At 44.6% G+C, this 12,446-nt stretch overlaps 1 protein-coding gene across 1 annotated transcript in view; it reads left to right on the forward strand.

Moving 5' to 3' along the window:
• The window catches only part of CMIP (c-Maf inducing protein), a 169,885-nt gene that overhangs the window by 78,623 nt on the left and 78,816 nt on the right, over positions 1-12,446 (forward strand). The window contains exon 2 of the mRNA XM_019535935.1: positions 8,700-8,825. Within this exon, the coding sequence (XP_019391480.1) occupies positions 8,700-8,825 (126 nt within the window). The remainder of the gene's footprint in view (positions 1-8,699; positions 8,826-12,446) is intronic.

Raw genomic sequence — 12,446 nt, forward strand, 5'->3', positions numbered from 1 at the left:
TCAGGCTAATGGGCCTGTAGTTAGCCGGATCCACTCTCCTCCCTTTCTTGAAGATCGGCACCACATTGGCCTTCTTCCAGTCTTCGGGCTGTCTGATCTGGAGAGGAGTAGGGTCTCTGTTTTATTCCTTTGACACCCTGTTGCAGGGTGTTGCCTGTTCTTGGCATCCTTTTGAGCTTGCAAATAACCTCCGTTTCCAATTATATCAGTAGGAGTCGAGTAACCCATGTCACCTTGCAGTGTTAAGTGGTCAGGGGTTCTCCACTTAGGTTTGACCTGTGGCTCAGGCTGCATTTTCTTGAGCAAAATCTCACTGCCTCTAGCAGTTTACATCAAATGCAGTTTCCTCTTGTTCTTATTCTGGGGCTGGTGTTAAAAGTGGTCATCCTGGTACCGTGAGTCAGCAGAATTCACCAAACTCAGGCCCTGGTTGTACACTGGGTGAGCTCCCCTTTTTCCAGTGCATACTGCATTGTTAGACACTGGTTGATGAAGTATTTTTTAGGAGATGGGATTTTCCAATGTAGACATGGCTTCAGAGTACAGTTTTTAAACACCAGCCCCTCTGTCCATGGGTGTTTAATACCTTTTGATGTCAGCTGTTGAATTAACTACCGAGGGAAGTTTGATTTCTAATGAGCTGTTCAGGCAGAGTCTTCCTGGTTTGTAGGGTGCAGAGATCCTTTAAATGCACCCCTTCTCCAAGTGCCTGAAAGTCAAAGACACCTCTCTGGTTAATAGAAACTGAGTGCTCATAGATGATGCTTCACCTGGGTTTGACAGTAGAAGAAAAAGATCCCTGCTTCCATTAAAAATAATCCTAAAATGACAGTTTTTTTTTTTTTAATTTTTTTTAGGAAACATATTACTAACTGCATTTACTAGAATCAAAGACAAGGTTTTTTCCCTGTTCCACTTTGGGGAAAAGCCTCATCTTGCATTCAAGTACTGGCCTGGGGCAGGCAGCTGCTGCAGCTCTGGCTCTCGTCCCAATCTGGGGCCAAGGCTCGAGGCGTCACCAGCACTGCTGCCTGGCTGAGGCCAGAGTGGCTCACGGTGGCTTATGTGGCATGGCAGGACATGCATAGGAGATTTCAGTGCAGTGGAGGGTGGGAGAGGCCGTATGGTGCAGGGTAGGGGGAAGCACAAAGGAAATAGTGTGTGGTATGGCAGGGGGGAAGCAGAAGCAGAGGAGCTTCTCTGTCTCTGGTCTCTGGTCTTTTTGGCTGTGGTCGCAGCATAAGATAAGCTGTGGTGGCGGGGAGTTGCGGGGGTAGGTGTGGAAGGAGCAGGCTGTCTGCCGTCCATGCCTCTCCTTCCCCCACGGCGGCATTGGGGGGAAGAATTTAAGACACCCTGAAAATAATCAGATTCTGTATATGAAATATAATAGCAAATTCATAATTTCCCATATATAGCTATTGGAGGGTCGTTTTAAATTTGAAGTTGTCTTATTTCGTGCCCAACTGATACCTCTCCCACAGACCATGCGTGTCCTGTAACATGTTTTCATTTTTTAAGAAAGGGTCTTTCCTTCAGGAACCCCTTTACAGTGTATTGCTTTCATGTGGCTTCAGAAGGGAAAGATGTCAATCCGAAGGCACCGGCTCGTGAGCTGATATTAGAACTGTATTAAAAAAGGTTAATAGAAATAGTTTAACTTAGTTCAAGATCTGAAGCAATTTGAATACTTTTACGTTCCTGAAATTCTCTACTCTGCTGGCATGATGCCACAGACACCGGAGAGCTCATATTATGTTTGTGTGGAGACCAGCTTTTCTTGTCGATTCTGGGATAGACAATTTTGTGTTCTCCATTATTTGTGGTTCCACGGGATTGTTCCCCTGAAAACTGGGGTGCAGGTGTAAGTAGGGAAGCTGTTAGATTTTTTGCGAGGGGTTTGTTTTCCCTGTTGGGGAAGGAAGCACACCTGGAGACGCTGGGTATAGATGGCTGTCACTTGTCTGGCTTGGCAAGAAATGGCGAGGCCCTGTAATAACCCTCTCTCAGCCATGGCTGTTGGCTGAGCACTGTGGCTTGTGCCTGAAGCAGCAAGTGAGCTGCAGGTAGTGTCTTGCTACAGCTTGTGGTGTGGAAGCAACAGTTCAGAGGAAATGTACATGAAGAACTACTTCTAATAAAGAAGTAACAATCTTATTACAGCCCGTGCCAAGGTCTGGAGCCTGACCTTGTATGACAAGGTCCTGCAGGGAACATGGCCTGTCCAGGAAGGGGGGCATCCCTGGAGATGGTCTGAGCAAGGCAGCCGCAGCCGTCTCCTGCAGCGCAATACTTCGTGGATGCTGCATTCCTAGGAGGATATACTCTTTGTCACATAGTTGGCCATGTCTCTTGAAAAATCACCACTTCTCCATTCTGCCTTCCAAAAACAAAGTGCGTACCACGTGCCCCCAAATAAAAAACACAAGTGTGTGGTACTGGATCTAACCTGGGTACCTTGAGGATGGAGGGGTATGTGTATTCGGGTACTAGCTCTGTTCTTACTTTATTATCATTAGCCTTCAGGATATTAACACTGACTTCAAACTGTTATGAGAAGTCTTTTACCCTGTGAGTGACAGTACATATTGAGAGTGATTTGGATTGCAGTGTGCTGTATATTGTGATTTGTAATGTGCTGTAATATTTATATTTGACCTGAAGAGATGCTGATTACTCTGTGTTACTTGAAATGCACAGTTACAGACTGTAGGGACAAGGGTGTTGTCTCACATGTAGTTTCTTTTATTAGGGGATGTATTCGTGTATTGGCAAAGACTCCCCACTCAAATTGTCCAGGGGCCGTAAGGTGCTGACTTGTATAAGCAGCTTGTGCTGGGACGTGTCCTTGCAAGATTGGGTCCTAAGACAAGTGTTAGACGGCTCTTTCTGTGTGACTGAGTACACTAGTTGTCTTGAGCTACATGTGTTTACATTCTGGCTCCCAAGAGCAGTGAAGTGTGAAACACCCAACAGTGCCAGTGCAAGTGTTCAGAACAGCATGCCTCCCCCTCCGTGTTTCACAGAGAAAGTCGTGGGATTTGGGAGAGAAGGAGAGTTGCTTCTTCTCCCTCTGTGTGTGCGTCAGTCTTATCTGAGCTTATTTTTATGTGAATGATTCTCCGTGTCTTCAGAGCGCATCTAGTCTCGCTGCTCTCGCAAAAATGATGCAGTGAACAATTTGGATCATTACTGCACGAGTGTGTGCGTGCAAGCCATGTATTATTTGGGGATGTCATGTTTTTTCTTTCCCTTTTAGTAAATTTCCCATGGAAACAAACGGGCTGGTTTTTGTATTGTGGAATAAGTGGGGACTGCTGCTGCTTCCCAGAAATGTTGGAGAAAGGCTGGCTTTGAGCTCAGGTCTGAAAGTTTGGTCAGCCTTAAGAGCATGCAGTCTCCCAGCTCTGATTTACAGCAGTGTTCGGTACGTAGCTGTCCCAGGGCAAGAAGAGGTCCCTTGGCTTGAGAGCTCTCTGGTTTACAACTCTTTCCGAAAGTGAAAGAAATGCAGGCTTTTCTTTAAAAGGCTAAAACTCCTGCTCCTTTTGCTCTAAAAGGAAAGAGCAGTTTTTTGGGGAGAAAGGTGTTACGAAGCCTAATATGAAGCTTTATTTTTAATTTAAATTAGCATACGGTCAGAACTATCTGCAATGCCAGAGACCAAACAGAAACTATAAACTAACATGAAACTTTCACAGCTGCTTTGCCCAAGCTGGGGGAAAAAAGAAGCAATAAGAAATGAATTTTTTCTGCTTTCCTTCTGTTTCAGTCAACTAAAGCTAAATTTTTGTAGCATAAGGAGGGAAAGTACATATCTCCCTAGATTTCAAGCTTTGGGCAAGAAATAGAGAACATATCTTCCTAAAAATTGCACTTATAATTTTGGGTCTGCTTTGGACCTCACTAGGGGGTGCCACGGTGGTACCTGGTCTGGGTGCTCCATGCTCTGCACATTGCAGAATGGGTGTCATGTAGATGTGTGGGGCTTGCACTCTTGGGTGTGCGTACTGATGTGTGCTTAGCACTGCACAAAGGCAGCGAGGTGCCGTCTGTGTCAGGGTGGACCATGCATCCTGTGTAGTGTGGTCCTTTGACAGCATAGCCATACCCCTGAATGCTTTGTGGTTGGGACTCTTTACAACTGAGCGTGATGTATTGCTGCTCAAAGATCCTGAGGATACTAGACCAGATTTGCTCCAGCCCAGGATCTGTCCTGCTGCTTTTAGATGCTTTCCAGTACCTGAGACTCCGTTCTCTTTTTTCCTGTGTTCATGACTTGCATTTTCCTGAGAGCAACCTGCTTGTCAGAATAAACCCTCTGTGGGGATTTGTGTGAGCTAGGTCTACTGGAACATGCAGTCCTTTCAACACTTGCTGTGGTTGTTCACCAGCCACGGTGATTCACAGTGATGGACGTTTACATACCTGAACGTCATTTTAGTCTGTTTTTCAAATAGATCAAGTGACTCGGGCTGTGGTTTTGGGTTTGGGCTATTTCCTAACAGAGGGCTGATTTGTCCTTCTTCTCCATCCACTTTTGTATGGAAGGGTTAAGCCCAGCAAAGTTCTTGGTCTCTCCTGTGTAGGGCTTGGCTTTCCAAAGTAGCCAGTACTGTGGCCTGTGTACTGACCGGCCAGGATAGGGAGACATGTATGCTTTGCCTGCAAGCGGTAGTGCTGTGGGAAGGACTAGTGAGCCCTGGGATCTGCTTTGTCCGAGTCAAGTGTACTCTGCTCTCCATTTTCCTGCTGCTACAGTGCCCTTTGCACTGCCCCTGGTGTGGCAACATGTAGTTTCAGATCTTTGACAACTTGTAAAAGCCCTTTACATCGTGATGCATCACTCAGCTGACTCAGTTGCAAACAGTTCCAGTTTGCAAAACAGAGCTGGAAATGTCTACTTTCAGGACTGTACTGTCTGCAGTGTGTCCCAAGCTTAAAAATTGTTAGAGCTAAAAGATATTCCTCCAAGGTAGTTTTAGAGTAGACCATTAAAAAGAGAGAATTTTAAAATCTAATTTATATTTCATCATTATGTAGATTATTTCTTCACAAGTTTGTGCCTATAAAAGGCAGCATAGCCCATTCTCTTCAATATGATATTTCAGACAGAATTTTAGTTTAGTTTAGCACTCTGGAGACACATGGGTGTTTTTGTGGTCCAGGTGTACAAGTGATTTTTCGTAGAGGCAACCACACCCTTGTTTCGAAGGAAAATGCCCTGTGAATGCCAAAAGCCCTCTGAATGACTAATGGTTTTGTTGTGATCCTCTGATAGAGAGGTAAGGTTGAACATTATCCTACCCTTTCAAAAGAAAAAGCATTTAATAATCAAAACCGGCTTATAGATGTTTAGTGTGTGGGTTGAGATTTAGTTATTTACAGGTCACAGCATTGTGCCAGCACTGGGCTAGCTATTCTTAAACAACGCGGGTAAAAGTTATAGGGAAGCTTGGTCCCAGGGCCCAAATACCCCAGGTTCATGTTTGGGGTAAATGAGGGTTCAGGGCATTTGGCACCTTGTAGATGGGGTGTGGAGAGAACAGTGTGCATTGCTTCTGCCTCTTGGCTTCTGCTGGTCCTTGCTTTCTTCTTGTTCCATCCCTTTAAAGTGTGTTTTTGCTAACGTTGTCTCCTGGCTCTTTTTCTTATTTTCCCCAAGTGTTGTAATGTTGATCACCAAAGAATCTTGGTCCTTTGGCTTCCTGTGAGAACAAGATAATTACTCTCCGGTAGGCCCCACATGACGTACAGGATCAACACAAGCCACTGGGACTCCATTTGCTAGAGGGGAACGGTATTGTGGCTAAATGAATAAGCAGAAGTTTATCATACTTCCTGCATGACAAGGTTTTGTTAAGGAGACACTGAAAACCATTTTCATCACCAGGGCTGGTGTAAAAATAAGACTACTGCAATAAAGCATTCAAAAATGTTGTTTTTAAGCTTGAACTCCTAGCATTCCCCCACCCCCATCCCCCTTTTTTATAAAGGCAGCTTATATGTTCATGTTAAGCGTGTGTTACAAGGGCATCTACTGGATTTTGGCAGAGATTTTTATATGGGTCTTCTGCATCCTTTTAACAGGGGAAAGTGAGTTTATGATTTCCCCACACACCACCCACTTGTCTTGTGGAAGGAAGCCTCACCGCTAAAAAGTAGGTGCATTCCAAGAGGAATTTGCTTATTTCACACTCGCCCACAAGAATCCTCTGTTGTGATTGTTAAAGATGCTCCTGTTTGCTCCTGCCGTAGATGTGGCTTTGACAGGTTTGTTGTGTTTTTTGGGTTTTTTTCTGGTCTGTTGCAAGACTGTCAGTGCTAACTTAAATCAGTCAGGTGTTGGGGGAAATATTTGGGAAGCATAAGCTAGATGTAAAGTAATTATATAAAAATCATTCTGTAAGAGTAATTAACATCCAAATCTGTGCTGCTGCTAGCCCCCAAAATACACAGCTTAGCTTGGAAGCATGGTCCTGATCTGCCCTGGAAGATGCATTGCTCTCCTGTTTTCAGCAGGCAGCCTAGTGCTGTCTCAAAGGCTGATTTTATTCTACCCTGAAGTCAGTCATGGCTCTCCCCCTCTGGCAGTGGGCAGCCTTAGGCAGCTCTAGAAAGCAATCCTCTTCCATGTCAGAAGAGGCACATACCTCTTCCCAGTTCCCTTGGTGGAATTGAGAATTCTGCTGCCTGATGCATTTTCCTCATGTTGGGATCTAGGTTGAATTAGTTCAGTCCAGAGGGCAGATGTCTAACTGACAGACAGCAGCATTGTCTGCTACTGGCTTCACCACCAGCTAGATGCTCTGGTGACTTTCTCATTGTACAAAAACGGGGACTTGCACAGGGTATGTACTTTTCCCATGCAGAATGCACAATGCAGCAGACCTTAGTGGAGTTAGCCATCTAGATGGCTGTCTGGGAAGGTTCTGAGTATGCACGGCAGGCCAGGTCCAGTCTGCAAGAGATCTTTGCAGGCCAAAATGGAGACATGTAAGGAATCTGGGTGTCTTAGCAGCTAGCTCTGTGGCCATGATGGTGAGGAGAATAGGATCACACCAGGTGTCTTAAAAGCTGTGTACATGCCACAGAGATGACTTTTTAAGGCGTAATGATGTGCTTATTCAGTGGTCAATCTAAAGGTTTGCCTATGGGGAGAATCTGATCAACAGAGCTGAAGTGGAAGAGACACTACTCCCTTTAACACTACCACTGATTCTTTTTCTTTTTTTCTCCCCCCACCCCTGCCCCCTTGTTGACACACTTTAAATGAAAACTTTCTGGGGTTTCTGCTGAACATGAGAAGGAACTCGGATAAAGGGCATGTGTGGAAATGTGTGTGTTTTGAGTGTATGTGACCGCGTACATATCTCTCCTTGTGTGTTTATACTTTGCAGCTATGTGTGCATCCAATACAGCATGTGCGCCATATATAATATGACAGACGTGAAATTTAGCCTAGTTCTCTGGATGCCTGCTAGAGGTGTGTGTGTATATACACAGGGCCTGCTGCCATAGCAGGAATATTGGTAGAGGTTAAAAAACAAGCTTCATCCTTTGAGTTTCTTTGCTGCAGTTGATGCGTATTGTAGGGACTTGCAAGGAACTATCTTTTTTTCTATTTTATCGTGACTTTTCATTTGCCATCAGACTGGCATCCTCTAGAAGAAACTAAGCAGAGCCAAGTAGGTTGGTTGCTCTACCTTGGATTATCTGTCTTGAAGCAAAGGCTTATGAGGTGTGTAAGACACGTTTGGAGGCTGAAGAGCCCCTGGCAGATGGAGCATATTAGATCTTGATAATGCAGTTGATCGGCCTTGTACGCAGGGAGCAGAACCAAAACATGCGGGATAAAACTCTCTCAATTCTATTTCACTGCAGTTCTGTCTGATTCAGATGCATTTCTCCCACATACACGCAGACAGGCTATATGCATATTGACTCAGATTCAGCTCAGACCTGAGTGCATAAATGCGATTTTAAAAATATCCAAGCCATCGTGTTTCAGTCAACAAGCTTGATGAACAACCTCTGTCATTTCTTGCTTTCATTTTCTCAATTACAGTATGGGGGATACAGGCATAAGTGGGGAAGGAGGAGGTGATAGACCAGGGGCGGGCAATTATTTTGGGCAGAGGACCACTTACTGCGTTTTGGCGAGCCATCGAGGGCTGCATGACAGACAGACCAGGGCAGATAAATATTAATTTTCTAAATTTTTGAGGGGCCCTGCGGCCAGATAGAATGGCCTGGCAGGGTGCATCCAGCCCCCAGGCCGCATTTTGTCCACCCCTGTGATAGACTGTTAACACCTATGCAGAATGACGTATACAGAAGCTTTTTTTCACAAGCTACCTGTGTTTCTGCTTGCACTAGCTGCTTCACTCTGGGGCTTTCATTTATTAACCTTCTTCCAGATTTCCTGGTATAGTCAAATTAGGCCAATATGAAGCCACCCGTGACTTCATCAGGATTTGGATGGAGGTTCCAGAGGTGAATGACTAGTGTTCTGTACTTCTTTGCTACCCCTCATCCCTTCCAGCTGACATTGTAGATGGATAATACTATGTAGACATGTTCAGCATCAAATGCACCTGAACATTTTATGGTATAACTCTTCCTTTGATTCCTAGTTGTGCAACTATTGATGAGTAAGTAAATGTTTTTCTTTTCTCTCCTTGTTTTTCTTCTTGCAGCCAACTGGCTACATGGAAAACTCCATTTCCTATAGTGCTATTGAAGACGTGCAGCTGCTTTCCTGGGAGAATGCCCCTAAGTACTGTTTACAGCTCACAGTCCCTGGGGGTACTGTCTTACTGCAGGTACAGTAAACATCTCTCTTACTATTAATCGCTTTAAATCTCTGTTTGCTACATGTGAGATCTTGGTCTTCATTAGCCAGGCCATCAAGACCAAGAATTCACTGTGGTCAAGTTGGCTGCTTGCCAACAAATTTGCATGAAGTGCCACATTGGGAAACTGTCTCGGGTTGTGAGGTTTGGCATGGGTGCTGCAATATCTTTTCCCTTTGAGTGGCAGCTCATAATCAGAGTTTCCTGGGCCACAGTGATTGAACCCTGCTGCAGATTTTACAAGCCCAGGTGGAGCTGTCTAGGTGGGTACCTGGGAGTAGGGAGCAAAACAGCAGATTGGACAGGGATCAGAGTGGCACTTGAGGAAAATGTGGGACTGATTTGTTGCATGTCTGCCAAGACTTGACTCCCACCTTTTTGTTGATGGCCTGTGCTTTGCACATCCGACTTCACTCTGTAGTTCCCGCCTCGACATATAACTTATATTTTAACTAAGACGCATCTTTTATTAATGCACACAAGCTTAGTGAACAGACTTCAGATGAGGTTGATACTAAACAACAGAGCATCCTTAGAGGTTCAGCTAATCGGGTGGCTCAGTGCTTTGAACAATCAGATACCACTGGAGAAGGACTGTTCCTTTGGCACCTGTGTGTGTGTGGGGGGAGGGACAGGATGGTAGATATGCGTAGGTCTTTAACGTTGTTCACACTTATTAAACAAAACGAGGATTGTGGTTAGATTTTAGTGGCACACCCTGTGTACTTGTAGCTGTCTCAGTTTGAACAAGTTCATTGGTGCCACCCACTCTGCACATACCACAGGCCAAAAAACCCAGTCTTTTGAGTACAGGCATTAAATAGTGCTTGTGTTTGATAAGACCTCAAAGACGAAATTCTCCAGTGCTTGAAGAGTTTGAGCACTAGATTTAGAAATCCAGAAACATGGAGTAGTTTTAGCACTCCACCCTTCTGTAACGTCAGGCAGCATGCATAATGTCCTGGCCTTTAGCAGTGGGGAACACCTGAAATTCCTACTGATTTTCAGCTGTGCTATGTCTCTCTTGCACCTCCTGAAAAACCAACCATTCATCTTTCTGTGAGTGAAATTGGGAATAATGAGGTCCGTTTTATTTTATGTAAAATACTTTAAAATGTTAAATGTTGCTATTGAGTAGAATTTTTGCAAGACTAGTGACCCCACACTTTCCATTCCCACCATGTGAATCCATAACATGCCAGATTCATGTTTCCAGAACAGTTCAGTGGGGATGCATTGCTCCATGCATGTATATTTTATTCAGTCCTCCAAGGCCTATTTCCAAACAGAAAGGTTCATCCTTCCCTTTGATTTAATGTTATTCCAGATTTCCTTGTGTTGTTGAAGTCTTATACATTTAGCTGATAGGAAAACACTGCAGCATTCCTAAGTTTTGAAACAGAAAAAGAAATGTAACTGAAAAACCAGTTGCAAATGCATTAAAAATCTTTCATCTGCGATTTTTGCTTCAAAACGACTGAGCCCATTTTCCCCAGATTTGCTCTGCAGATCTCAGTGATGCTTGAGATCAAATTAAGTTTCAGTCATATCAGTCCTGCTGACTTCCAGATGTACATGGGTTCTTTTCGGTGAGCCATCTGGGCAAGAATGCATGTGCATCTGGAGTTCAAAAATAGTTGAGGGAGCGATTTTTACAGAACGTGTAAATGAAAATAAAAAGATCATTTTTAAATGTAGACCGATTCTGAAACAAGATTCCCCAGAAGAAGTTGATTTGATAAGGACGGGAGTGACTGCAAAAGGAGTGTTATAACAGAAGTGGTGTTTGACCTTGTCTGTCCCAGCTGCTCCATAGGGAAGTCGGTAGGTCTGCTGAGCTGCATGTCACCCTGCCACTGCAGGACTGGCATGGGCTGGAACTTAGCACCAGTGCTAAGAGAATAGTAGTGATGTTGGTGCTGAAGAGCAGTTCGTCAGAGCTGGGCCAGATGGTGGGTAGTTCGACATCCCATTAATTTCTAGTTGACACCATGAAACATTGCAGCACCAGCATGGGAGACTGGTCAGCAGTCTTCATAAGAGGCATGAGACCAATCTCTTCTGTTTTCCTTGGGGGTGGGAATAAACAGTCGTAGTTGTGGTTTATGAGCAAGGGGCCAAATGATGCCAGTTGGCAGCCAGAGGCTAGATGCTGAACTGAACTGTATTCTCTGCATAATGGAGTTCTGCTGGAATGTGGAACAGCAAAGTTGACTCTGAGACAGTTCTGGACAAACCAAGATGAGTCATGCTAGGTCATGCTAATATTACTCCAGCACTCTTCTGCTGTTATTTCCGACAGGCTGACAGGTCCTTTCATTGGCAGAGCTGTTTACTGCTGGCTGTGAGTGTACGGTATGTCTCGTTCAGATCCTGACTTCAGCCCTTCAGTGTATTCCAGTGCTTGAGGTTTTGGATGGTGCTGGAATGTTATAAAAATATCTTGAGGTTTTGATGATTTTCAGCACAGTAAATATACTTGCCACCCTCAAACAGTGAGAATCATACATGGGAATGCATGGAGCTAGAGCCTTTGCTGGAATGAATTGGCACAGCTCTCTTTCTCATTGGGATATGACCCCGAGTATTTGGGTTTTTTGCTTATAGTTGATGTCTGTGAATGCTGGTAGGGTTACATTTGCAGAGCAAAACCTAAAATGGTTGCTCAGACAAGGACCCTAGAGGTAGGAGGTTCCCTGTCTTCCTGGCCATGTGAATATCTGTGTTTGCTGAACCTGCAGCAGTGTGGATTGAGGTCCAGGAGTGTCTGGAACCTTGAACTGAAGGCATCTGTTCCAGGGGATTTAAGGTTTGCTGAACTGCTGTTGTAGAGAGAGCGCCTTGTGTAGTTTATGCCAGGCTGAGTGGCTGTGTTGGGCAGCCAAACGCAATCATGGAAGACGACACTGGAATTGGACAAATTTTAACCTAGCAGATATAAATCCTTTTTAGATGAGGTTTTTTCCTCCACTGAAATCATAAGAGGAATGTGCAAGTTAGATGTTAGCCCATTTGCTGTCCTCTTAAATTTTTCAGAGTGTTTCAGAGTATTTCAGATATTAAATACTTACAAAATGGAATTTCTTTTTTGTTTTATGCCTCTTCTAATGCTTCATCGTGCGGAGGTGAAGTTAAGGGAGGGAAGGGACAAAGTATAATTGCCACTTTGTTTTACAGGCATGTTTCTAATATTAGTTTTGCTTGGAAGAGGACCTTTAACGAGGTGATAATACAGCAGAGCCTGGATTCTTCCTCAGGTTAGGGTCCTCACCCCTGTGAAGATGAGCATTTGCTACCTAGGGGCATATATAGATAGCCACAGCAAACAGCTGCATGGGACTTCTTAGGTGCTCCAGCTGTTTGCTGTGGCTTCCCTTTCAAAGTACATTGTTTCTCAGTCAGCTGCGTGGGACCACCGATGAGCTCCAGCTGAGTGGCAAAGTGGTATCCTCTGAAGCGAAAGCCAAAATGAGTAGCTGAGCAGCTCACCCTTAATACATTGAACACCTTCAAGAGTAAATTGGATGCTTATCTTGCTGGGATCCTATGACCCCAGCTGACTTCCTGCCCTTTGGGCAGGGGGCTGGACTC

Source organism: Crocodylus porosus, unplaced genomic scaffold (assembly GCF_001723895.1).
Source record: "Crocodylus porosus isolate Cpor-Errol unplaced genomic scaffold, CroPor_comp1, whole genome shotgun sequence".
NCBI lineage: Eukaryota > Metazoa > Chordata > Crocodylia > Crocodylidae > Crocodylus > Crocodylus porosus.